This window comes from Prionailurus viverrinus, chromosome D3 (assembly GCF_022837055.1).
Source record: "Prionailurus viverrinus isolate Anna chromosome D3, UM_Priviv_1.0, whole genome shotgun sequence".
In the NCBI taxonomy this organism is placed as follows: Eukaryota; Metazoa; Chordata; class Mammalia; order Carnivora; family Felidae; genus Prionailurus; species Prionailurus viverrinus.
In genome coordinates this window covers 11,443,561-11,469,657 of record NC_062572.1, presented here as the reverse complement: position 1 = coordinate 11,469,657, position 26,097 = coordinate 11,443,561, and the positions used below count along the sequence as shown (strand labels likewise).

Below are 26,097 nucleotides of genomic sequence, written 5' to 3'. Positions count from 1 at the left end.
TCCGCTCCGTTGCCTGGCCAGAGAAAACACGAGGAGACACAAACACGTCCGGTGACAGCAGACGCTGGGGCCTCTCCCCTGAGCCCCAGGCTGCAGCCAGGGGGCCCCAAGCTGCTCTCAGGGATCAGGCAGCACAGAGGGCTCCAGGCTGTGCCTCTCCCTTTGCTCCGTTCCCCGGGGTGAGTCGTCCTCACAGTCTGAGCCTCGGGCTCTTCCTCTGCAGAGGGAACTGAGCCCCTCCCCTGCCCTGTCTCTGCAGTGTCGCCACGTGCCCCTGTATCTGGAATGGGCTCCGGTGGGCGTCTTCTCCAGCTCCGCCCCGCAGAAGAAGGAACCCCGAGACCCCCCAGCGGGACCTGCGGAAGAGGGCACGGTGGAGCCGGAAACCTGTAAGAGCTGAGGCCGGGGTGCCCTGGGGCGGCAGGCAAGGGGAGGTGGGGGGTGGGCGCTGCACTAAAGCGTATCAGGTGTTTGGTAAAGTTCTTTGTTCGTCCTGGAAACCGGTGCGTCTCGGAAAACGTCCTTCGACAGGTAGAACGTAGAATTACAGGCGGGACGAAAGTAGCCAGCCTTTCCGTTCATCGGTTAAAGGTTGAAAAAAACTCCCAGAATCTACCAGCAGGGATTTGGAACAGAGCAGGTGAAAACGACCTTGTTTTATGCATCCACCAGGACGCCTGGCCAAGGAGGGTGACTCCAGGGGAGATACGTACTCTCCAGGTCCTTAGAGTGGCATAGCGCCCCCTGGTCACCGACAGCTGCAAGGGCAGGGACGGGGGCGGCCCGCTTGGGGGGCGGAGGGGGCACCACTGGCACCGAGACAGCACAGTTCTTCTTTGTCGGACCGCTGTGCACCTTGCAAGGCATTTTGTGTCCCCAATGCCACCCACTAAGTGTCAGGAGTGTCCCCAGTGCTCGTGACTTCCTGAAACACCACATGCATCCCCTGGGTGTTCCCCAGATGTGCCCTAGGAGGGGAGAAGCACCCACGGGGCCATGACCACACCCTAGAATCAAAGACCTTGAGGGGCGCCTGGGTGGCGCAGTCGGTTAAGCATCCGACTTCAGCCAGGTCACGATCTCGCAGTCCGTGAGTTCGAGCCCTGCGTCAGGCTCTGGGCTGATGGCTCGGAGCCTGGAGCCTGTTTCTGATTCTGTGTCTCCCTCTCTCTCTGCCCCTCCCCCGTTCATGCTCTGTCTCTCTCTGTCCCAAAAATAAATAAACGTTGGGAAAAAAAAAAAAAAAAAAAAAAAAAAGACCTTGAGAAAAGTTTTGAAAAGGACCGGGGGTCCTGTTATCCACGTGTTGGGACTTTGCTCACCAGCAGCGTCCGCTTTCATACTTACCCCCTGTAGGGTTACCCGTTTATTAAAATAAGAATTGAAAAAATAAGTCTCCCATCGGCCCTCTCCATCATCCCCAGAAAGGCTGTTTCACAGCAGAAACGGGGCGAGCGGAGTTCTCATTAAAGAACACTCCTTTATGGGCATCCGGGTGGCTCAGTCGGTTAAGCGTCCGACTTTGCTCAGGTCACGGTCTCATAGTTCATGTGTTCGAGCCCCACGTCGGGCTCTGTGCTGACGGCTCAGAGCCTGGAGCCTGCCTGGGATTCTGTGTCTTCCTCTCTCTCTGCCCCTCCCCTGCTCCCACGCTGTCTCTCTCTCCCCCTTAAAATAAACAAACATTAGAAAAATTTTTTTAAAAATTGCATTTAAACAACGGTCCTTTAATTGATTAGAGCTCACAGTCCATACCTGCCCCCCTTCTCCCCCCGGCCCCCGACGCCAGGCTGGCTGCATTTGTCACGTCCTCGTGAGCCAGCAGAGCCTTCTTCAGGACTAGCCCAGTCAGCACACGGTACTCGGAGCCACTGGTTTGATGTCTCTGTTCCGATCAGGAAGGGCCATTCTTCAGTCTCTGTGTTTCGAGGCTCCGGGAGCCTGCCTCCCTGGTCAGCAGGGTTACTGATTGTTGGTGTGAACCTTCCAAAGCCCTTCCCTACCCCCTGTTGGTGAGTTCATTTTGTCTACACATTGGATTAGGGTTCCCTTCAAAACCTGCTTCCGTCTCCATCAGAAACAATTCTTGTAACGTAGTCACGTTTTTTTTTTTTTGATTTATTTTTTATGTTTATTTTTGAGAGAGAGAGAGAGAGAGAGAGAGAGAGAGAGTGCAAGCAGGGGAGGAGCAGAGAGAGAGGGAGACCCAGAATCTGAAGCAGGCTCCAGACTCTCAGCTGTCAGCACCGCTGACGCGGGGCTCGAACCCACGAACCGTGAGATCGTGACCTGAGCCAAAGTCAGATGCTCAACCGACAGAGCCACCCAGGCGCCCCAGTGACGTAGTCATGTTTCCTACCCAATGAGCCACCACCCTAAAATCATCAGCGGCCTTAGAGTTCACTTGCTAAACCCGAACCTGACTGATATTTTTTGGCCACAGCGAGCCCTCCTTTCAAGCTCGCTGATTTGCCGGAAGCAAAGGACCCTCTCCTACCCGCTTGGCAGGACCACTGAGGCTGGTGCCTCCCTCGGTGACCACTGCCATGCGGCCACACTCGTTTGCGTGTTTCCTGGCGTGGCCCTCCGTCCACTCGGCTCTTCTAACGCTCATTTCATTCGTCGGTTTTTCTTGTTGAATGTCCACGGCGAGCCACGAGGGCAAGACGCGGCTGTCTTGCGCCCTGCCGGGGGCCCCGCGCCCTGTGAGGCCCCAGGCCTAGACTGGTGCCATTGAACGTGTGTGGATGGAGTGAATGGTGCCCGAAGAAGGGTTTCTGCACCTCTGTCTGGGCCCGTGAAAGGCGGGGGCTGCTCCCCCTGGCCTTTGGGGACGGACGGTTTGTCGTCCGGTGACAGCCCGCGTCAGAGCGGAAAGGGACGGTCACGGCTCCCGCCGTGCGGACCGATTGAAGCCCACCCCGTGAGCTACCCTCCGCTGTGTTGTAACCCTTTCCCGCCTCCTGGGGTCGCGCCGTGGACAGGCTCATTTCCTTGCCGTCCATCTGTTTGGCTTCCCCGTTAGCAAGTCCATTCCGCAAGGCAGCTGCCTTGTCCGCTGGCTGCCCGGTGGGACAGCGCTGCGGGTGAGTCCACGGGCGACTGCTCCATGCCGGGCCCTGCGCTGAGCACTTTGGTGCTTCCGTGCGCAGCGCAGAGCTCCTGGGGAATCTCCGTCTTCCTTGTCGGCCCCTCTCAGCCCTGTGGCCGAGCGAGCCGCCGTCCTCTGATGCTCAGTTCCTGCATCTGTAAAATGGGCATGATGACCATCCCGACCTCGCGGGGCTCTGGGGAGGAGGGTATGGTAGATCACCGTTCCTCCGCCTCCGTTGTTCATTCAGCAGCAGAAGCCGGAGCGGATGGCCTGTCATTTCAGCGGCGGGCACCGGCTTCTGCTGAGCGGGGCTGAGCGGGGCTGACCCCAGTGGGTGCCACACAGACCCTCTTGCCCAGAAGAGGCCCGAGGGGCACAGACAGGGCTGTTGGGGGGCGGCTGAGATGTCACACTAGCAGTAGGAATGGGCCCCGCGTACAGAAGCATTCTGGAGCTCACCGCGCACGGGCTCTGCCGAGGCGTCGAACCCCAGTCTGCCCCGCTGCACCCCGCTTCCTGGGGCCTGTGTGGCCGTGTTGAGAACATCCCAGGCAGACTCCGGCCCGGCAGGCCCTGCCTCTCGGGGCTGACGAGACTCACACAAAGGAGGCCACAGAGCCCGGCGGCAGGCCCGATTTCAGATGCGAAGCTGTGCGCGTGTCTGGACCGATTTCGGGCCCTGCCGCGTCCCCCGTTACTAGGTGAATTCCCACAGAGCTCACCTCCTGTGCCTCCGTTTGCCCTTTCTGTTCCTTTGCTTACACGAATCGCATCCATGACCCTCTTCCCAGCCGCCTGTGCTCTTTTTTCACATGCTCCTCCCCCACACTCGCCCGGGCCTCCACCTTGTTCCTGAAGCTTCCCCGACCCCCGTCCCCGTTGCGTGGGGACTCAGCCAGCCCCCAAGCCCTAGATTTTGTCAGGCTCCAAAGGAAGGGAGTGGGGAGGGCAGTGGACGGAGCTTTTTTTTTTTTTTTTTTTTCCCGCTCCTCCTTCCTTTCTGCAAAGCCCTCCGTTCTCTGTACCGGTCTCCAGGGAGGGGGACAGTGTGTTTTATCTCCCCACAACCAAGACCCTCACCTCCAGATAAAGGGCTCAGAGTCGGGGGAGGTCCTGAAAAGCTGCTTGCAACTGATAAGAGTCTCTGCTGTCAGCCTTCAGCGCCCAGAGCTGGGAAGGGGGGGGGGGGGGAGCCACAGTAAATTCTGCGGCCTGATTATAATAAAGCCCCATGTGGCGATGCGTGACTGCGTTTTATTGTGCTAACTACAGATGGAAGCACATTCTCCCCTGCCTGTCCCAGCCCCCTCCAGCCCACCTTGCTTTTAAATCCTTACCCCCTCCCCCTCCACGCGCACCCCCCACCCTCTGGCCCAGCCCTGCTTCCTTTCTTGCTTTCCTCTTTCTCTGGTTCCTGGTGATTTTGTTGGCAAACATCTGTTTGAGTTTCGCAGTATCTCGTTTTTGCTTCTCGTCTTTGTCTCCCCAGTCTGGCCCGGAGCAGAAGTGCTTTTTTCAGAAACGACCTTTGGCTTCTCGGCCGTGGCACCCGGCGTCTGGATGCAGGCACGGGCCCCGGCAGGGCCTGGCCTGGCCGCTCAGGGAACGGGAGCCCTTCTCAGGGAGGTGGCCAGCGGGGACGCAGTTCCCCAGACTCCGAACTGTGGCGCAGGCAGCCCGCCCTGCAGGGAGAGAGCTGTGGGGTCCCTGCAGCCACTGTCTTTCTCTCTTGGCTGCAGGCCTCGGGGTTAGGGGCCTAGGACATTTCCCGCCAGATTTCTCATCACGGCCTTGCCGGGCAGTGTGTGCAGTATGGGCGTTTGGGGTGATGTTAAGACCGATGAGACTGCTCTAGATCACCACAGGCCCAAGCACTGTTCCTACAGGCCTCGTGATCATCTTCTGAGTGGGCCTTCTTGTAGTCATTCCCTGCTTTAGATCGCAAGAAGGAAGCACAGAGATGTTTAGTGACTTACGTGAGGTCGCGCCACCGGAGAGAGCCGGATGCTCCCAGAGCTGCGGCCCCGAGGTCTGTGCCCTGAGCTGCCACCCTGCAGTTCCTCTCAGTCACACTAAGTGCCATTTGCAGGGCACCACCTGCGTTCCAGGCACATGCCAAGTGCTGGGCATACTCATCATCCGCAGATATTTTTGGAGCATCTGCTCTGGACCCAGCTTCGGGGACGTAGTGGTGACTGAGTCAGACGTGGTCGCATCCTCAAGGAGCTCCCCTGATAGCCGGGGACATAGAGAAGTACTCAGATAAGGTGATTTCATGATGGAGTAAGGGCTTTGAGTCGAGGAGCCCAGGGGAACGTGTTGGCACGTGGCCAGGCCTGGGCTGGAGACCCCTGGAGCTGGAGTGGACAGGAAGTGCTCTGAGGGGAGGACACTGACCTGAGACCTGACGAGAAGCCAGGCCTGGAGAGACGAGACAGGAGCACAACAGGCCGAGGGGACTGCAAGTGCAAAGGCCCTGTGGTAGGGCTGGGTTTGGCGGGCTTCGCGTCAGAACAGAGGCCAGTGCAGCTGGAGCAGGCGAGAGGGGACAGACAAGGTGGGACGTGCTGGGGAGACCATCGAGGAGGCTACTCAGTCATCCAGACGAGAGGCAACGATGCCTGGGCCCAGAGACCCTGTGTGTGGATGGAGTAGTGGCCACTGGTATTTCCAGATGACTCAGCAGAGTGCAGGTGTGTGTGTGTGTGTGTGTGCACGCATGTGCACGTTTAGCTCCGTGTTCCAGATTGAGGATGCTGAGGGGGTGGTCACGCCGGTCACACAGGGCCACACCCGTAGCGCCTGGCATCACCGGGACTCTGACCTAGGTCACTCATTCCTAAGGCCTGTGTGCTTTCCACAGCTCGGTGCTTCCTGGCTCGCCTGTGGGCCCCCTTCTCGATTTTTCCAGGCCCCCCCATTTTCAGCAGATCTCAAGACTGGTGCCCTTGTCTCGTCAGTTGTCCCAGCATCCCCGGGGCGGTGAGCGGTGCAGGCAGGTGGCTGCTGGAGACACAAAAGTTTAGAGAAGGAACAGACACTTCCGTGCTGTTGGAGAACGGACGGGCCACGTTTAATCACGCCTTTCATCCGAAGCCGGGCGTTCTTCCCGCACCTCGGGGGTCAGGGCCGTTGGTCGGCCCGTGAGCAGCTGGAGGAGCCGGTGAGGCAGGCCTCTGCACGCCCAGGGAGGAAGTAGGTCCTGGCCGCCCCCACGGTCCCCTCGGTCTTCCACTCCCCGTGGCCGGGCTCCGCCTGCTGTTCCTGGGGCGCCAGCCCTAACCGTGAGTGCAGCTCCGCCCTCCCTCAACCCGAGCATCACAGCTCCTGCCCCTGCCCCTTGTCGCCACTCTTTGACGCCACCGCCACCCCCACCGCTGTTTCCTCTGTAAAAAGAATGTCCGTAGCCTTCCGTGAGCCTCTCCCCCAGCCTGAGGGTCCCTAAGATTTCGGGTTCAGGTGCAGCAGCCGCCAGCATTTTCACGGGCCGCCCACTTTTTGTGGTGTGGCTACCGTGGTCATTAACGAGGTGGTCCACCGGGGCCATCGAGCCCAGCGCCTGGTGTGTGGTGGGGGGGGTGGGTCTCATCGGCCTGCCTTCACCCCTGCTTTTATCTCCAAGATGGGGAGTGCAGGGAGAGCCAGCGGGGTGGAAATGTCATTCCCAGCGGAAGGTCGTGGTTTCCGTTCCCATCGAAGCTCTCGTGCAGAACCTGAGGGCTCAGCCTCTTTGCATAGCGTTGCTGCCCCGTCATTAGCAACACTTTGTCCACCCTGCTCTGCTTTGAACGCGCGGCCACACCACGGAGTCCCCTGCTGGGTAAACTGTGTTCGTTTCCCGGGTAGGGGAGGAGCCTTTGGGTTGATGTCTTCTTTTTTGTCCTGGAGCAAGGGTCTGGGTTCTGGGTTCACCTCCGACGGAGTGGGAGGGGCAGAGGCTGCTTGTTCAATTGATGTTAAACAGACAACATCATCACCGCCTCCCGTTGCCATTGGGGCTTGAAAGGGTTGTTTTATGACAAAGCGGTTGAAGCTTAATCAGGACCCGCGGGCCTTAAGCTCGGCCCAGAAGGGGCAGGGGAGACAGATGGGAGACGGTGTGGGTACTTGGCGTGAGAGCGAGGGGATGGGTTTGAACCCCAAGGAGGTTGGACTGTTTGAGTGCAGGTGTGCGGGAGGAGAGGGCTGTGTCGGTCAGCCTGGAGGCAGCACGCGCAGCGGCCTCCCTGGGGCCTGTGCCGGGATTGGCTCTGTGCACAGGGACGGGCCACCTGCTCAGAACCTCCCGGGAGCGAGGGCGCAGTCTCATGACTGCTCTGAGGGACCTGCGGGATGGGGTTCAGTCTCCCCAGGAAATTGCCCCAAGGAGGAGGTCCAGAAGCTTGTAGGCGGAGGTCGGATGTGACCCTGGATCCTGATCGCGTGACTCGGGGAGGCTGGACCGACCCGGACACATTTCCTCATAGCAGGACTTCTCAGAGGTCGCAGGGCTGTTCTCGGTCTTCCGAGGCTTCTGTCACCCCTGGGCGACCCTGAGCTGCGGCCACACATACCCGCCTGCTCATGCACAACCTCGTGTCTGCTCTTCCCTCTTCCTGAAATGCTGTTCCTTCTGAGTATGCGTGGCAAGAGGGCTGGGGGGACGGAAACGACAGCCCTCTGGGATCCCGGCCTCCAGAAACACCCCGGAGCACATCCTGTGTCCCCTTCCAGCGTCGCCTCCCTGTGTGTGCGCCCCGGAAATTGTGTGGACAGAACGTGATTGGGCTTAGACTGTTTACTGTTTCATATCTTAATTTCTCTCTTAACTTTTATATCATAAGCATCGTTCTGTGTCATTACACATTCTTTGCAAACATCATTTTTTTTATTATTTTTCTTTAATTTTTTTTTTTAATGTTTATTTATTTTTGAAGGAGAGAGACAGAGCGTGAGCGGGGGAGGGGCAGAGAGCGAGGGAGACACAGGTTTGGAAGCAGGATCCAGGCCCTGAGCGGTCAGCACAGAGCCTGACGCGGGGCTGGGACCCACAAGTTGTGAGATCATGACCTGAGCTGAAGTTGGAAGCCTAACTGACTAAGCCACCCAGGCGCCCCTGCAAACGTTATTTTTAATGAGCACGTATCATCCCAGCCTTTGGTAGCACTGTTCCTAGGGTCCTATTTATCAGTACTTAGTAGTTTGTGTCTCTTTTTTTTTTTTTTAATTTTTCGACGTTGGGTATAACTCTGAACTTGTCTTGTTGCGGTAGATGAGGCGTGCTCGATATATGTGGCTCCCTGAAGTTCTGTATATTGGGAATTTTAATTGAACGTAACATCTCTTAGGTTCGTGGGGTATTTAGAGGGTTCTAACTTTTGCTCCCATTCTGTATTCTGTCATTTTTCCGGAAGTTTTGAGTCGTGTTTCAGTTTGAGAACTCGGCTGCGTGTTGTTTTGAGGTTTGTGGTTCAGTGAAACAGCTCACGCAGCAGTTTATTTTGCAGTTTAAATTGACACGGCTTAGTCCAAGGCTCAGGCTTCTGGTCTGTGTCTTGTAGTCCTTTTTTCTTTAAATTTGCATTTAAGTGTATCTATTTTGAAAGAGAGAGAGAGAGTGCAAACGGGGAAAGGGCAGAGGGAGGGAGAGCGAGCATCCCAAGTAGGCTCCACGCTGCCAGCGCAGAGCAGAGCCCGACGCGGGCTCGAACTCATGAACTATGTGATCGTGACCCGAGCTGAAGTCAAGAGTCAGACGCGCAACTGGCCGAGCATCCGGCCGGGCATCCCGGTGCCCCGCCAGAGGCAGGATGCAGGACAGCCTCACCCCTTCCCCATCTTCCCCCAGCCCCCTGAGAGTTGCCGGAACCCAGCGCAGGCTAGGTATCGGGGGCCCCTTCCTGATGCCGCCCAGAGGCAGAACCCCTCTGATCTAGCACGTTCCCGTGCTTTCGGCCCGGGGCTTAGACATTTAAGGGATTTCACATTTAACGAATTTGTGTCTTTTGCGGGGGGCGGGGGGACCCAGTGCCAGACAACGAGACCCCGGAAGGTGAAAAGCCAACAGAGAGAAGAGCTGAGGACGCTCCAGCGAAAGAGGAAGAAGAGGAGGAAGAGGAGGAGGAGGAGAGCCCCCCCGGGTGTACCCTGTTTATTAAAAATCTCAACTTTGCCACGACCGAGGAGACCCTGAAGGAAGTGAGTGATGGCTACAAACGGGGCGGGGGTCGTGGGCCCGGGAGGCCGTCTGCCGACGAGGCGCCCAGGTTGATTCTGCCTGTGCGCGTGGCTCGTGCTGGTACAGAGTTGGACAACCAGCAGCCGGCCACTTGATGTGCCTGTGGGGCTGTCCCGTGGACCCCTCACCAGGGGACCTGAGCAGTGGCCAGACCAGCCGAGGGGCCGGGAGGGACACCCCCCCTACACGGAAGGGGGTGTCGTCGGTGCTAGCATTGTGCGTGCAGCAAACAGAGCCCCCCGCCCCGGTTTTCTCTGCGGGGCTAACTACCCAAAAGCAAACGTTAGCACCACCTCCTTGCCTGACGGGAGCATGCGGGAGACACAGGAATGAACGAGGGACAGTCCTGCCCGGAACCCCTGGTTGGGGTGTGGGTTCTGCATTCTTGGGAGGGAGGCAGAGGGTGAAAAGGTGGGCATCTCCAAGCAGGTGTTTGGAAAGCACCAAGCGGGGCCTGCCCTGAATGGGGATGGGGGGCCTTCGGAAGGAATTGGCCAGAGACAAGCAAGTGGGGCCTCCAGTTCCAAAAGGTTGGGGTCTGCAAGCTCCCCCCACGGGTCTGAGAACCGCTTATGGGAAGACTCTCTGGTTCTGTGACCTGGGTTTGGCACATTTTTTTTTTTTTTTAACTGCATAAATCAGTAATGATCAGCAGTGACTATGATTGATTCCGGGGGGGGGGGGGGGGGGAAGATGACCGTAAGGATCGAACTAACTGACTTCTAAAAGTTCTTTTGAGTTCCGAGATTCCACAGATAGATTCAAGAGGGGGGACGACGGTGTCCACTGAGTCCCAGAGGCGGGAAGGAGGCCGGCCTGCATCTGGAGGGAGAAACTGGGAGACTGGGAAACTCGTCTCCTCTCTGGGGGAGACGAGGTCAGAGCCTCCTCTCTGAGGCCATCTGGCCAAGGCTCTGTGATGTGGCCGTTCCTCTTGGCAGGTAGAAGTGTGGCCACGGCAGAGGGCCCCGGGCTCACACAGCAGCCTCTCCAGGGCAAAGATTGACCAGACCGAGCAACTAGAAACCCAGCCTTGGGCTTTGCACTGGCCGCTCCTGAACCTGTTGTGGTTCGGTGTGAGTTTGCTTTTGTGAAGAGGCACGCACCAGCCGTGACGCTCGCTGCGAATAGGGCAGTGCGGCTTGCGGTCTGTGTTTCGTGCCCAGTCTGCCGGCTCTCCCGGGTCCGGGACAGGACTGTCATCGGGAATCAATTTTCCCCGGAAGATGCACCCAAGCTTCAGACTTAGGCGCATCCTCAAGAAGTGAGGACTTCTGGAACGGGGAGTCCCGGCCAAGGCGATGCAGTCCAGGTTCCTCCCGGATAGATGCGAAGACTGGGCTCCAGCCGGTTCACAGTCCCAGGGCCACCAGCCCATTGGAGGCGCTGTCAGAAACAGTATGCAGCCCGCAGGGCTCCCCTCGTGTTGCCCCGAGTTACAGGTCAGAACGCCTGGACGTGGATCCCGGTGTTAACGGCGCAACCCTGGCAAGCCCTTTGGGCTATCTGTGCCTCAGTTTCCCTATCTGTAAAATGGAGATGTCGGGAGAATCTTCCCGCGGAGTTGTTTTAGACATCTGCTTGGGACAAGCGAGATCATCCGAGTGCCTGACGCTTGGATTACGAGAGTCTGTAAATGTCTGCCCCTTAAGCACAAGCCGGGCAGGAATCACAGCCCTCTTGGGGCCCGTGGTCACATACATGGCCTCCGTCTTTCGAGACGTGCCTGCACTGGTTGCAGGATTAGCCTGGACGTGCTGCTGATACACGTTGACGTTCCTTTCCAGGTGTTTTCCAGAGTGGGAATGGTGAAGAGCTGTTCTGTTTCCAAGAAGAAGAACAAAACAGGTATTCTTTACGAAACCGCATCCGGAAAGGATGATTCCAGAAGAACCCGGCGCTTTGGGTGGAGGGGCAGGGATACCGCCCGCTCTTCTGGTCTGAAGTGTTGCCCCCCTCAGACTCCCAGCGTCCTGCCTAAAATGGGCCCTCCTCTGTCCCCGGAGACTCCTGCGTCCCATGGGGGCAGCCTTGCCCGTCAGGCTCTTTGCCTCCTTGGACTGGCCCGTGGTCTCACGGCATTTGATGGGCCACCAGGGTTGCCACTGTCCAGTAGCGGAAGCCTCTCCCTCCTCCCAGGACCTCTGGGCTCCGGAAGTTTCGTAGAGAATAGCAGGAAGGAGACCAGGCTTGGGCTTTCCCTCTTTGCTTCCAGAAGAAACAACCCAGACGTAGAACCTGTGGACCATTGACCATACTACTCCCCGCCCAGCCTGTGGGTGTCTGTGCCTTGCAGACAACCCTCATCTCCCCGTTACGCCTCAGCTGTTGGCTCGGGCCCTTGCTCCCCGCTTGTCCCTTCTCCAGCACCGGCTTCCTGCGCGTGACGGACAGGCCACACGTCCTTCCTTTTGCCCAGCCGTTCAGTCCCCTCCCTTCCATCGGGCAAGATTTACAGGGACGCCACCTGAGTCAGTCAGAGCCGTGACCTGAGACACAGATGAGCCGGTGGGGCACAGCGTAGGGTGACGAGGGGCCGGGTCCCAGCACTGGCGTCTGCACGTCAGCGTGAGGCTGGCGGGTGGGGACGGCGGTGGCCAGCCGGAGCAGGTGCACAGAGGAAGGAGGCCGGAGGGGCTGCTGCCACCGGGCACTGTCCCTGCGTGTCTTTAGGGAGACACAGGAGATGCCCTTAGAAAGGCAGGCCAGCCCCGGGTCACAGGATGGCTCTTGGGCCCTGCAGAGGAGTCTGGGCTTTTCCCCGGAAGCGGGGGCAAGCCACGGCAGGAAGGTTTGAAGCAGACACGTGGCACAGACGTTCGGGAGGTGCTTGTGTTCGCCTGCCGTCACGGAGCGCCACAAACGAGGGGGCTGCAGCGACACGAGTTTCCGGAAGTCCAAGGTCGAGGTTTCAGCGGAGCGGTTCCTCGTGACGGAAGAGCCTGCTGCGGCCTTCCCCCACGGCTTGTAGGCGGTGGTCTTCATGCTCACGGGGGGCTCCCTTTGCCCGAGCCTGTCCTGTGTCCAGATGCCTCCCCCTTTGAAAGGGTACCAGTCATGCTGGGTGCCCTCACGCCCCCATTTTTCACTTGATCGTCTCCGTAAAAGAACCTTTCTCCAAATAAGGTCGCATTCTGAGATGCCGGGGCTTCGGCTTTCGACACAGGAATTGAGGGGGGGGACCCAGTTCAGACCATAACAACCTCTTCCCCAGGGGCCGCAGGGCTAGTCTGGGACGTAAGAAAGGCAGCAAGTAAGTGATACGAAGGCTCGGTTTGCCCCAGCTTCGGGAAAGGAGGCGACCCCTGACTTCCAGTCCGGGAGCGGGGCCAGGAGAGCCGCCCCCCGCTGTGCCCGTGGGTCACGGTGTCGCCGTGGCGCGCTCCGCGGTCAGCCACGGTGGAGCCCGCCTCCACGTTCGCCCCTCAGGAGCACTGTGGAGCGTATGTTGGAAATAGTTACCTGATCCGTCCGTGTTGCGGGCACCTCTCACGACCCGCACTTAAGAGCCCGTGTTGGAGAGCCCTGCTCGACGGGGCTCATCCATCCATCACCGCGTGAGGGAACTCGGCCGCCTGTGTGCCAGGGAGGGGGCCGCAGGAGGCCGTGGAAAGCACCCTCGGCAGGTTGTCGAGGAGACGTTTGTAAGGACGGGGCCAGATGCGATGGTGAGGGCTGAGCAGAAGGGACCCACGGGGGATGTTGAGGCAGAGGGGAGCATCAAGCGGAAGAACCCTGTGAGCCCCGAGGGCCGCGGGGAGGGAGTGGCGTCACCCGTCACGGAAGCCGCCAGCACGGCCAGAACCACGCCGAGGCGGGGAGGGTGGGGGGCGCGTGGGAGGAAGCCGGACCCCCAACTTTTTCTTCTCCACCTGCCAGTCAGATCGGGGCTTCCATTGGCTACACCCCACAGGAAACCAGAAGGTCAGGGAGCCCAGGTGGTGCAGCCTGTGGAGGTCAGGCTCCCAGGGTAGGAGCCGGGCAGCGTCAGGGATCGGGTGACGGACTTGACTGTTAGTAGTTGCCTTTCACGCGCTCCTCCGCGCCCTCCAAATATCCCGTGTGCACAGACCCCCACAGACCACCCTCGGCCTGGAGTCTCCCAGGGAGAGCTTTCCGGTGTCTGAGGTTGTCACAGGGTGGCCATGGCTGGCAGCCAACAGCTCACTCGGGCAGAGACTCCCTTCTGTGGCCCACAGAGCCGTATTTGGGCAACGCACGGGGTTTCCTGCTGCACGGGGGCCCCATTTGATAGCACGTGGCTGTGAATGGAAACACGGGCAAGCAGTGCCCCGGGAGGGGCTCGGGTCTCACAAACCGCACGGTAGATGCGAAGAAGGGACTGTTGTGTGGGTCGAAGGTGACGAGTCTCGATCCTCATTTGGACCCGTCAGATTCGAGCCAGTCCTCTGAGCTCCACTGTGAAAAAATGAATATACCTGCATGACATGCAGGGAAGGAGGCACGTGTCCCATTCTGTGACATAGGGCAGGATGTAATTAGACACACGCCCTGTAAAATCTCTCCCCCCGCGCCGTCCACATGATACATAGGTACGTAACGCGCACGCATCTAAAGTCAGGAAGCAAACGTCCCCGATGCTTTTGAGCTCTCCCTTGCTCTCTGAACCCTTGCGCCTCACTACCTAGAAGTGGGGGGCCAGATAGGTTCAAAGAATTCAGCCGCTCTCCCTGTCCGAACTCGGTATCTGAAGCCCAGGACCAGCCGTCGTTGGATGGTCGGAAACACCCGTAAAGACTTAAGCCTCTGGTGCCTTTGACTTTCATGCGTATATCCGTCGCGTGCATTGTGTGTGGAAGCAGGGGACTGCCTAGGTAGGGACTGTGCAGCTTGTCACAGCGATGGTCATCCCTGTTCGTTCCTGCTCCCTCCCAAAGGCGGAATTCTATTAGGAAGTTAATTATCATGCCAATCATCTCTTAATTAATAGTCAGCTGGGCCTCAGGTGACGGCTATATAACTTCGTTGGCTGATTCTTCAAGATGACTGGTAAGAATCGGGACACCAGGAGCTAAAATCTTTTTAGGAAGGGAGCAAAGAGGGGACGTCTAGGGGTCCGCCGGAGCCGCTGCCCTTGGGTTCGTGCTCTTTCTTCGCCTTTCTGCTCCCCCCACCTCACCTCTCTTTCTGACTCTCCTTTAGGAGAGCTGCTCTCCATGGGATTTGGGTTCGTGGAATACAGGAAGCCGGAGCAGGCCCAGAAAGCTCTCAAGCAGCTCCAGGTAAGGGTGGGGATTTCAGCTGAGATCCATGGAGGTGCTTGGTAGGTGGTGGGGGGGGGGGGTGGGGGGGTTTCCGGGGCAGGGAGGGTGGAGGGTGGGGGTCCGGCCTGTCAACACTCCTGAAGTTAGCAGGAATGTGGGTAAGTCCACATTTTCTTGGGTCCCTCACTTCCTCCAGTTCTCCAGGGCACTATGGCCCAAGAAAAATTAAGAATCTTCTTCAGCGCTCTGTAGTCATGGTAGTGCGTTCACGAATCCACAGCTCTGTGCCAGATCTGGGGGAGGCTGGCAGAGCGGATCTCTGAATAAATACGCAAGACCAGGTGACGAGAAGTGCTTGGATGGAAATAAAGCAGGCATCGTGATGGGCAGAGAGGGTTACTTTACATTGTGTGAGGGAGGCCTCTCTGAGGAGGTGACCATTGAGCTGGTCGCTAATTGACAAGAAGGAGTCAGCTACACAAAGATCTAGAGAGGAAGCAGTCTAGGAGGAATACACAGCATGTGCAAAGGGTCTGAGGCAGGGACTCTGAGGTAGGAATGAGCTTAGTATGTTTGAGAGGCAGAAAGAGGCCATTGTGGCTGGAGCGGACCGTGTGTGGGCCCAGATCTTGTCAGCCTTTTAAGGACCGTGGAGTCCGGTGTAAAGGCAGTGAGATTCTGTCGGAAGGCTTGGAGCACTTTGGGGAAGGGACTGGTTTATGCTTCTGGACGGTCTCTCCCGCTGCTGTGCAGAGAGTGGATGACAGTGGGGCAGGTGAGAAACCACGGAGTCGTCCGGGCAGGAAAAGGGTGTTGGCCTGGGTCGGGCGGAGGCAGGGAAGATGAGGACAAGGGGACTAGACTCTGAGGTGTTAGGACAGGGACTCCACACAGAACAGGACCTCCTGCTGGGCCCGAAGTGCAGGATCAGATCAGGCGCCTGGAGCAGGAGGGAGCTGAGCTGGGACTGCAGGGAGCGGCACGGCCTGGGATGGGCTCCTCCCCCGTGAGGCAGGCCTCTGCCCGAGACCGCGTCCTCCACACTCTTCCCCGACGCCGCACATCCCAGGCCCTTTGGTGGCTTTGCGGGCAGGGAGCAGTGCCCTCCCTTCTTTCTGAGGACCCACTCGTTCCCTGCCGTCTTTGCTGACCCCTCGTTCTGCAGGCCGAGCGCTCCTGACCGTGCCTGCAGGTCAGGCTTCTAGACCCAAGTTCCTGGAAGAGCTTCAGGGGGTCCAGGGACCCTTTTAAGCCATATTCCGGATGTCCTATGTGAGCACCGGACAAAGAGGGCCTGGCCTGAGGCCAGGTGGCGTGAAGGTAAAGGAGAGCTGAATCGGCCCACGTGTATGGGAGCCTGCTCACCTTACCCGGCTCTCACTCTCTCTCTGGCAGGGTCAGGCAGCCTGGGCCAGGCACGGCTGGGCTGTTCTCAGGGTGGGAAGGCGCCCATAGGGGGCCCCCGCCCTGTCCCAGCAGAACTTCTGGCACAGGAGAGAGGCCCTGGGGGGTATAGGAAATGTAACCGGGCGCTTAGTTCATCTGATGGTTTTTGTAGGATTTTGATGACCTTGCCCTTGGCTCAGGGCAGCTTCACAAAGGGCCGAGTTGGATTTGGGTAGGATGACGGGGAGGTAACGCCTCCGGGGCCTCCGCTCTCTTGGAAAGCTCTGCTGTCTACCAGGGCTGCATATCCAGACACCCTTGGGGGCCAGCGGGCAGTGTGAGGGAGTGAGGGGGCAGGCATCACCCAGAGCAAAAGCTGGACACTCGTGCCCTGTCGAGAGGGCAGCCGCTTCTTAGCTTCAGCCAGTTACGCCTCGTGGGGCACCTCTCTGGCGTTTGATTTGTGTGTTGTTTTTCAAAGAGACACTGGCAGTCCAACTTTGTCATCGGGTGCCGCGTAGGCATTTAGCTGGCATTGGCTCTGCACGTCCAGTGGTCCATTCTCTGCCACGTAACGCAAGATTCTGTCAAACTCCACCTTGCACGTGTTGCGTTCCGTACCTCCCTGTGTGCGTACATGTGTGCACGTTGCCACAAAGAATCGTTTACACAGAACTACCCGTGCTATATCTTATGGGAGACTTAAGGGATTGTCGAGGGTAATTTTGCTAATACTCCAGTTTTGCCTTAAGGGACCCCCGTGAGAGCCTAGCTTTCACTACACCTCCTCTGCGGTTTAGAATTTTTTTTTTTTTTTAAGCACACAGTCTAGCCTGAACTCTTGCTGCAAGCCGGACCAAAGGGGCTTGCTTTGCCTAAAAATGCTTACAAACGATGGAAAATTCGGTGCCCCTTGATTGGCATAAAGGCCAAGGCCCACGCATGGCTCAAGAGGGCATTGGAAGGGCTGGGTCTGTGTGACCACCAGCTGCTGTCTGGGCTTGGCCTGAGCCACTTCTCTGTCCTTGATTCCAGCTGGCTCTGCTGCCCGGGGATAGTCCCCCGTCTGAAGTTTCCTTTCCTCTCCGCTGACGCCCGCTCTCTTGGAGAGCAGCGGGGTGGGGGAGTGTTGCTGGGGAGACAGGGTGACAAGCTGTGTGGTCTTATCTCTTAGGGTCACATCGTGGACGGCCACAAGCTGGAAGTGAGGATCTCAGAACGAGCCACGAAGTGAGTCTTCATTGCCCCCTCTCTGCTCTCCTCCAGGGGGTCCTTTCTGCTCTGGGGCTGGTATATCGTCTTCCTGATTAAGGTGATGTCCCATTTGCCAGCTCCGAGGCCCGTTTCTGTGATGAACTGGGACCACTCCAGTCCTTTGAATAAATATTTAATGCACATTTGTCATAATACGAGGAGCAGGAGCGGGAGGAACCAGCACATTCTGCTCATCTTGGTGTTATAAATAAACCAACAAAGAATTGCCAGTTGCTGGTGCTCTGGACGAGCCAGAGAAGCGATAAAACCTTGATGTCCAGCTTTATAGGGCTTTCTTTCCTGGAGCTGGACACCAGAGCCCAGAGACAGCCTCCAGTTAGTTTGAAAGAGATTCAGTCAGTGTTAAGAGTTGGAGACTGACCAATCTGCCCGGTGACCAGTTTCCTGAAGTAGTGTTTTAGTTTTTGGGTTTTTTAAAAAATATTTTTGGGGGGTAGAGCACAAGCGGGAGAAGGGCAGAGAAAAGGGGGGACGGAGGCTCTGAAGCAGGCTCTGCGCCGACAGGCTGACAGCACAGAGCCCAAGGTGGGGCTCGAACCCACGCCCCGTGAGATCATGACCTGAGCCGAAGTCGGACACTTAACCGACTGAGCCACCCAGGCGCCCCGTAAGATTTAGTTTTGTGCCTACGCTTCTACCCGCTTGCATGTGTAAATGAGCCGATAGGCCTGAGGTGCCCCGAACACTGCCCAGCACGTGACGTGCCCAGCGCGAGTGTTGTTTTTATTGTCATTGTCATGATCGCCTACCAGCCCCGGGCGATGAAGTAACCGCCTCTAACAGTCCTAGGGCTGGTTTAAGATCTCTCTTTGGTAGTTTTCAGCAAGTTGGGCATTTGTTGTGGTCGTTGAGCAGATTGGCTGTTGCTGCCTGGTCTCCAGCTGCTGCTTTTTCTTCCTTCTCTCTGTTTTCAATGCTACTTGGGAATCCAGCCCTTGGCCACCTCTGGTATTGTTCGCCCACCCTGTCTGTGCCGTGGGAGCATCCTCGGGGAGAAGGCCCGGTACGGGAAGGGCTCCTGAGCTGGGATGGAACAGTGAGCACCAGGCATTGAGCCCCACGGCCTCGGGTTCTAGTCCAGGAGCTGCGTGACCTTGGGTGGCTGACTTTGCCTATGAACTAGTATGTGCTAACTAGAGGTTGTGCATGAAGCCTCTAGAACGTGCTTTGCACATGAGTACTCAGCCAACAGTGGCGATCTGTCTTTTCCGTTCCCCGTCTCGAAGGAGTCAAGCTAAAGTCACCTCACGAGCTTTCAGTCCCTCGCCAGTGTTGATTTAGTCATCCTTTTATTCAACAAACAAATTACGGAAAGCCCACTGTGTACCAGATACTCTGCCCAGGTGCCAGGAATGGGGTTTCCTGGTGGTGTTCACGGTGTAGGGCAGCGTAATTGATAGAACCTTCTACAATAGTGGGATTCCTCGATCATGTTCCACATCTGTGCTGTCCAGTATGGCAGCCACTTGCTCACGTGGCATTTGAACACGTAAAGGTGGGGAGTACAGTTGTGTTAGTCATCTGTTGCTGTGTAACAGAGTATCCCAAACAGCTTAAAACAGCAAACACGTATTATTTCACCGTTTCCGAAGTCAGGAACTTGGGAACAGTTTAGCTGGGTACTTCTGTCTCCAGGTCTCTCAGGAGGTTTTGTTGGTCAGGGCTGCAGTCTCATCTGAAGGCTCCCCGGGGCGCCTGGGTGGCGCAGTCGGTTAAGCGTCCGACTTCAGCCAGGTCACGATCTCGCGGTCCGTGAGTTCGAGCCCCGCGTCGGGCTCTGGGCTGATGGCTCAGAGCCTGGAGCCTGTTTCTGATTCTGTGTCTCCCTCTCTCTCTGCCCCTCCCCCGTTCATGCTCTATCTCTCTCTGTCCCAAAAATAAATAAACGTTGAAAAAAAAAAAAAAATTTTGAAGGCTCCTCTGGGGCTAAAGGATCTGCTTCCAAAATGGCACCCGCACATGGCTGTTGGCAGGAGACCTCAGTTCCTCACCACGCTGGCCTCTCCCTGGGATTGCATGAGGGTCTTTACAGCACCACAGCCCATTTTCCACTGAGCGAGTGATCCAAAGGACAGCAGGAAGGAAGCGGCAGTGTCGTTTATGACCTGGTCTCAGAAGTCACCATTGCTTCGGTCTTCTACTGGTCACGCAGACCTGCCTGATGGAGCACGGGAGGGGACTGCCCAAGGGCGTGAATACCGAGAGGCAGGGATCTCTGGGGACCATCTTGGAGGCTGGCTATCCCAGCAACTGGAGAGTTGAGTTTTGAATTTTGTTGCTTTAACGTAGACTTAACCGGCCGTATGTGGTTTGAGGCTACCATATTGGACAGCACAGTAAAGGGAAACATGAACGATACGTAATACGCGGTCAGGTGGTGGTGAGTGCCAGAAAGGAAAGCAAAACTGGGGGTGGGGGAGGGGGGTGTTACTGCTTTAATGGGGATACCTAGGGAGGGCCTTCGAGGAGGTGACGTGAAGCAGATCCGAGAGAAGTGAGGCAACACGGTCGTCTTTATGACAACAGCTGCCATTTATTGAATGTTTGGCACATGGGGGGCACCACGCAGTGTCTGACAGGCCCTCAAACGGTATGACAAGGCCGGCACTCTTTTTAGGCCCATTCTGCACTTGAGGAGGCTGAGGCCCGGAGAAGCCAAATTACCTGCCCAAGATCACTCAGATCCTATGCAACTCACTTGGCTTCCACACCCTGTTCGTTCACTCCCCACTCACGACCCCGCGTCGCTTTGACGCAGTGGCAGGTTGCCCAGGGCGAGCAGGGGCCCAGGTGAGGTGGGAGGGCGTTAGAGACGGCCTTGCGCCCCGGGATGAGCTTCTGCTCCCACCCCTGGCCCGTCTTCAGGGCTAGCAACTGCTCCAGGCCTGTGGGCGAGGCCCTTGGGGCATGTACTGGAAAGTCTCACATAAGACCTTTGGGCCATCCGGGGTCTTTCCACATCTGGAAGGGGACAGTAGACACCGGATGGGGTGAGGAGCTGGCCTCACCCCTCTCAGGGTTCCTCTCGCCAGTCCCTGATAGCCCCCGCGTCTCTCAGACGACGGGCAGGAGAGACCCAAGGGCGGGTGTGCTGACCGGTTGTCCACAGCTATCTTGAGAGGAAGATGGTTATGCTCCGAATCACCCAGGGGAGACCCCCTTCCCCCTTTTCATCTCTGCCTCATCCACCCCAACTCCTTGAATCTCTCACCTGCCAAGAACATCAGCTCTTGGAGGGAGGGTGAGGGGGTTAGCGTAGGCCAGCAGCTGCCCACACCCCAGATAACTCGAACCTTCTCTCCTAATCGTCTAGGCCAGCTCTGACGTCCGCTCGGAAGAAACAAGTGCCCAGAAAGCAGACGACCTCAAAGATCCTGGTGCGCAACATCCCCTTCCAGGCCGACAGCCGGGAGATCCGAGAGCTCTTCAGGTGAGCAGCTCTCCTTCTGTCCACCGGTTGGCATGTGGTGGGGGGGAGCCTGCTGGAGCCTTGGCAGGTGGCCTTCGGGTCCTTGATGGCTCCACCGCAGGCCGGCCCAGTGGTCTTTCAAAGGTCATCTTTTGGCCGCCTTTGATTTATCTCTCTTGAACTCATGCGCCGTGAGCACTATGCAGAGAAAACTCGAAACAGCCAGGCCTCCTCCCCCAGAGGTGAGACAGAAAGAGAGGGCGGCTGGTGTTCTCTGTCCCCACCCGCAGCAGGATGGGGCGGGGGCCCTGGTGGCCGAGGCTCAGCATCTGTCTGAAACTCTTCCGGCCAAGTCATTCCTCTGGGTTTAGCCAGCGGCTCTCCACCCCGGTGGTGTTTTCGAGTCACCCGGTGACTTTCATAAACATACCTTTGCTCAGGCCCCGCCCCCGTGGAGTTGGATTCTGTTGGTCGGGCGTGGGGCCCAGACATTGGTGTTTTGATCAAAGCTCCACTGGGGATTCTACTGTCCAGCCAGAGTTGGGCACCACTGTCTACATTGCTGTCTACGGAGAGAGACTGTTTTGAAATATGGATGAATCCCCTGAATAAATAGTGCAGTCCGGCAACAGATGCCAGCATAGGGTCAGAAACGCTAGGCACTGGGACCCGGAAGGACAGGCGGGGGGCGAGGTACTGACAGCAGGAAGGCCAGTGGTGATGCTGTGCAGGAAGGCAGATTGAATCAGACCAGTTTCCCTATGTTTTGAAAGGAAAACCGGCATTCCAGATTTTTAGGGGGAGTAAGCTGGCAACTAATTTACTTTCTCAAATACAAACAGTGCAGGACAAAGTCTGGCTGTGGCCAGATGGAGCCCAAGGGCCACCACTTTGCAACCCCTGTGCTAACGCGTTACACCGTTCGGCCTTGCAGATTAGTTGGGTACCACCTAGAAGCAAGCCCTGGATAAACATCTTACGAACGGGCGTAACAGGAAGACGTTTAAAGCCAAGACCCTCCCCGGGTGTGGGGTGCTGGGTGGCCCAGGGAGAGACAGTCTCGCCCTCGGAGTGTAACGGCAGGTGGACCAGATCGCCGGGGGCTCCCGGGCCTGCAGGACCCGGAGAGCTGTGTCCCTGTTGCAATTATCAGTCGGCATCTTACTGATTAGATCACCTCACTGAAGTCAACTGTGGATGCAAAATATAAATCCCATATTTGGGGGACTAGACAGAAGTACCTTTGTGTGAATCTACCTCTTCGCCCTCTCACCCGATTTAAAGAGTAGGGAACCATTTACGGGATTTGCTTCAAAACTCCTTCTCACCTCCGCCCTCCTTCTCACCTCCGTTCTAAATTGTACGCTGAACGTGCTGCTCGTTAACAGACGTGGTTTTGCTGGCTCTGGTGCAGACGCCGTTTTCGGAGGAGTGGGGTCTTAGCTGTGATCCCAGGTCCCCTGCGTGGCAGTAACAGCCTGGTGAGGTGGGGTCACGACCTGGGGGGACGTTTTCCATTTCCCTGCACCCAGGGAGAGGAGTACGCATCCTCAGCCTCGCACGCCGGCTCGTTTTAACGGGCTCCTGCTTGTGAAAGAGAGTCCAATTTAAGACCTGCCAGATCAAAACAGGATTGCCGCAGACAGCACGTGTTGATCAGGAAATAGCATCCCGCCGAAATGACAGTTCCACTTGGTGCCGCAGCCTGTTTGGGGTGACACTTACCCAGGGAAACAAAAGATCCGCTCGGAAAGGGAAGAGCGCTTTGTTTGATCTCTCGTTTTATATTTATTTTGCGGAGACAGGGAATTAGCGTCCACGGAACGTAATTATGCGCGGTGTCTCTTCCCCCTGCCATTGTTCCGATGGTAGCTTTCGCCAGCCCTTGGAAACGGAAAGCCACCGCGGAGGGCTCACCTTGCTTTGTTGTGCTCTGGGGCTGGGGGGTTGAGGCCGTTCCCGGTGGCGGGCGGCAGGGGGCGCTGTGAGCCTTCTCAGGGGGGACTCCGCTCGTCCTGGAAACCACAGACCCGATTTCAGACAAAGCCAGCGGCCGGCAAAGGTCAGAGCCAGGGGAGGATTTCGGGGCTTTAGGGGAACCAGTCTGGTCCATTTTGCAGGCGGGTTTTGCGGGCCTGTCCTGCCGGGTGCGATCAAGAATCCCAGCTCGCTCCGATGGGGCCCTCACCGTGTGTTGGGCCCCAGCTGCACGTCTGCCCCGTGCAGCGTCTCCTTTAAGCTGCGTAGCCGCCATGTAGAGGAGGGAGGCTGTTTGTTACCTGTTTTGCACCCGGAAGGATGCTGGAGACCTGGGCAGATAAAGCGTCCTGCTCAGAACCTGCAGCTGAGCCAGGACTGGGATTTCAGCAGTCTGACCCAGAGCCGTGGCTCGGAAACGCTGCTCTCTGCCGCCTGTCGTCCTCCTCCCGGGTCCAGAAGGACACTGCCCCCTAGATCACGTCGGTGGCACCATTGTCCCGCGAATGTGTCGTTCGCACCAGCCCCGGGCCTAGGTGTCGGGCCGGCAGCTGTTTCAGGAGAGACGGGCGCCTCCCCCCGAGGAGTTCACTGGGGAGGACCAGGGAGCAAAGCGACGGTGGCAGCTGGACAGTGATGCTCCTGTGGCACGCGGGAGTGAGCGTAGGGCCGTAGCGGGAAGGCACGGTCATGTTCTCAAGCGCACCTGCTGGGGGGTCGCAGCTCGCCCACTCTCCCCGGCCCTCGGGGCCCTGCACGTGACCCCGGGGCAGCACCTGCCCGTGCCCTTCCTGGGGGCCCCCAGCCATGCAGTGGGGTCCCCCCCCCACACCACCCCACAGCCCCTTGAATCCAGTACCCTGAGGCACTGTGGATCCGGATCTCTATGGAATCATCATCTGGGACGGTTCGCGGCTGGCCCTTCAGAAAAGTCAGAGTGGGCACAGCAGTGTCCCCCCCTGCCACCTTTTTGGGCTTCCGCTTCCCCTGGCACCAGGTGACAGCAGCCCTGCTGGTAGCATTTGGGGTAATTTATGACGACGCTACGGCAAGAACGTGTTTGTTACCGTGAAATATAGTTTCCGAGCCCGACCTCTGTGCCAGGCTCTGCGTTATTACGGGTCCGTTTCCCACAACGGCCCCGCGGAGTGGCGTTGCCTCCGTTTCCCAGGGAGGAAATGGGCTCCCCGGCTCCAGATCCCGCCACTGGGCCATCTGCCGGCCCCACCGGCACCCAGCAGCTCCCGCGCCACGTGACCGCCTCGTGGGCTGTTGGAAGGGTTAAATGAGCGTCTGCTTATGGAGAGCGTAATACAGGGCCTGGGACGGAGTAGGTGGTTAATAAACATTAGCGCTGGTTGTCAAATAGCACGAAACTGGGGGCGCCAGGCTTTGAACCCAGGGCCGGTCTGACTCTCGACAGAGCTGATGTCTTCGATGGCACCGCAGACCCTTGACGGTCCCCTGTGGCATTTTCTTTTCTTTTTTTTTTTTTTTTTTTTTTGGGACAGAGAGAGACAGAGCATGAACGGGGGAGGGGCAGAGAGAGAGGGAGACACAGAATCGGAAACAGGCTCCAGGCTCCGAGCCATCAGCCCAGAGCCCGACGCGGGGCTCGAACTCACGGACCGCGAGATCGTGACCTGGCTGAAGTCGGCCGCTTAACCGACTGCGCCACCCAGGCGCCCCTTTAACGTTTATTTTTGAGACAGAGAGAGACAGAGCGTGAACAGGGGAGGGGCAGAGAGAGAGGGAGACACAGAATCGGAAGCGGGCTCCAGGCTCTGAGCCATCAGCCCAGAGCCGACGGGGGGCTCGAACTCACGCGAGATCACTCGAGATCTCGCGAGATCGTGAACTCCCGGACCGCGAGATCGTGACCTGGCTGAAGTCGGCCGCTTAACCGACTGCGCCACCCAGGCGCGCCCCCCCCCCCCCCCCCCCCCCCCCCCGCCCCGTGGCATTTTCTTACTGGTTCGCCTCCTTTCCCTGAGTCTGCCTTCCTGCCTGGTGATCCTCTCCCCCTCCAGCTGGCCCTGGGCCAGAGAGAGTCAGTACTGGGGGACGGACACTGGCCTCTCTACTCCGTAAGGGACACACGGAAGACAAATGGGGATCCTCTGGACCGTGCAAGCATGTGCTGGCACGCAGGGACCAGACTCCTCACCCCACAACCAGAGCGGGGGTGAACGCGGCCCCCGGCTCACCCTGTGGTGTGCACAGCCTTAAACTAGCATCCGTTCCGGAAGAGGAAGGGTGTAGACTGGCTTCCCTTCCCGTCTGGGTTTGCTCTGGCGGAGGTAGGTGTGTGTGCACGTGTATGTGTGTGGGCAAAGCCTGGATTTGAAGGTCCCTGGGACAGAGGGTGGTTCCGAGAACAGCCCCACAGATAGGGCCTAAGTCTGAACCCCAATTGAAGCAGGTGCTCAGGGCCCCCCCCGCCTTACGCATAAGCGCATGTGCGGAGCCATGGGATTTGACGGACGGGTCGTGTTCCCACCCGAGTTTCAAGCGATGGCCCCGAGTTAGCACCACCCTGGAGAACGAGGTGGTGATGCTCTCAGCACCCAGGAGGCGTGGGGCACCGGGCCGGCCACATCTCAGGCGCCTGCGTCATCGGTGCATCTTCCCTGTGGCCCGGTGTGCTGCAGTTCTCGGACCCGTTTCCTGGGGCCCAGAGAGGAACAGGGGCTGTTTCTAGCAGGACCTTGGCTCGCCCGTTTCTTCTGTACCCAATGGGCGGCCTTGGTTTGAGCGTGGGTTCTGGAAGGCAGTGATCCTCTGGGAAGGAGGTCCTACACACACGGCTGGCTTTGGGAGCACGTGACCCGTGTGGCCCCGTGTGGGTGTTCAGTGTCCCTTTCCCCCACCCCAGACTGCAATCTTGGACACTCTGGTCGCTGCTGTGTCTCCGGGTCCCTGGTACATAGAGGGTGCTCAATAAATGTTTGCTAAGCACATAGGTGAGCGTTTGCTAAGCGCACAGGTCCAACTGCTCCAAGCCTTTCTCGTTGGAATCCTGAGGGAAAGGGTATGTGAGGCACAGAGAGGTTAGGGAGTTTGCCCAGGGCCACACAGCTCTGCAGTGGCACCGCCTGGTCTCCCTCACTTTGGAGCCCCTCCTACCCCCTTGAAACTGTCCCCAAGGGCCAGGGATGTTGGGTGGGAGCTGCTGGCGGAAGTGCTGCCTCAGGTGAGCTGGGGCAGCGGCTACGGGCTACAGGTGAAGAGAGCTTTTCATCTGAGCCTCTTCCCCCCCCCCCCCACCTTTTTGGTGATTTTGTACTCAGAGGTGTGAACCACCTGCTAGGGGTGTGAATGGGTGAGCTCCCAACAGGTGTCTGGAGGCCTTAATTACACAGCTTGCGTCTCCTGTCCGCGCTGCACCTGTTGCGCCCGCTTTGTGGACGGGGTCCGTCGTCCCTGGCCTCTCTCCTCCTCATTTCCTCTCGCAGTGACCGTGACCGTGGAGGGAGGGCTGCGGAACAGTGCGCCTGCCAAGTTCCCCTGACCT

The 26,097-nt window shown here is 58.0% G+C and overlaps 1 protein-coding gene across 4 annotated transcripts in view; it reads left to right on the top strand.

Moving 5' to 3' along the window:
- The window catches only part of RBM19 (RNA binding motif protein 19), a 142,335-nt gene that overhangs the window by 28,705 nt on the left and 87,533 nt on the right, over positions 1-26,097 (top strand). For all 4 annotated transcript variants that reach the window (XM_047827917.1, XM_047827916.1, XM_047827918.1 and 1 more), the window contains exons 16-21: positions 260-389; positions 9,102-9,271; positions 11,099-11,159; positions 14,475-14,554; positions 17,097-17,152; positions 20,511-20,627. In XM_047827917.1, the coding sequence (XP_047683873.1) occupies positions 260-389; positions 9,102-9,271; positions 11,099-11,159; positions 14,475-14,554; positions 17,097-17,152; positions 20,511-20,627 (614 nt within the window). The remainder of the gene's footprint in view (positions 1-259; positions 390-9,101; positions 9,272-11,098; positions 11,160-14,474; positions 14,555-17,096; positions 17,153-20,510; positions 20,628-26,097) is intronic.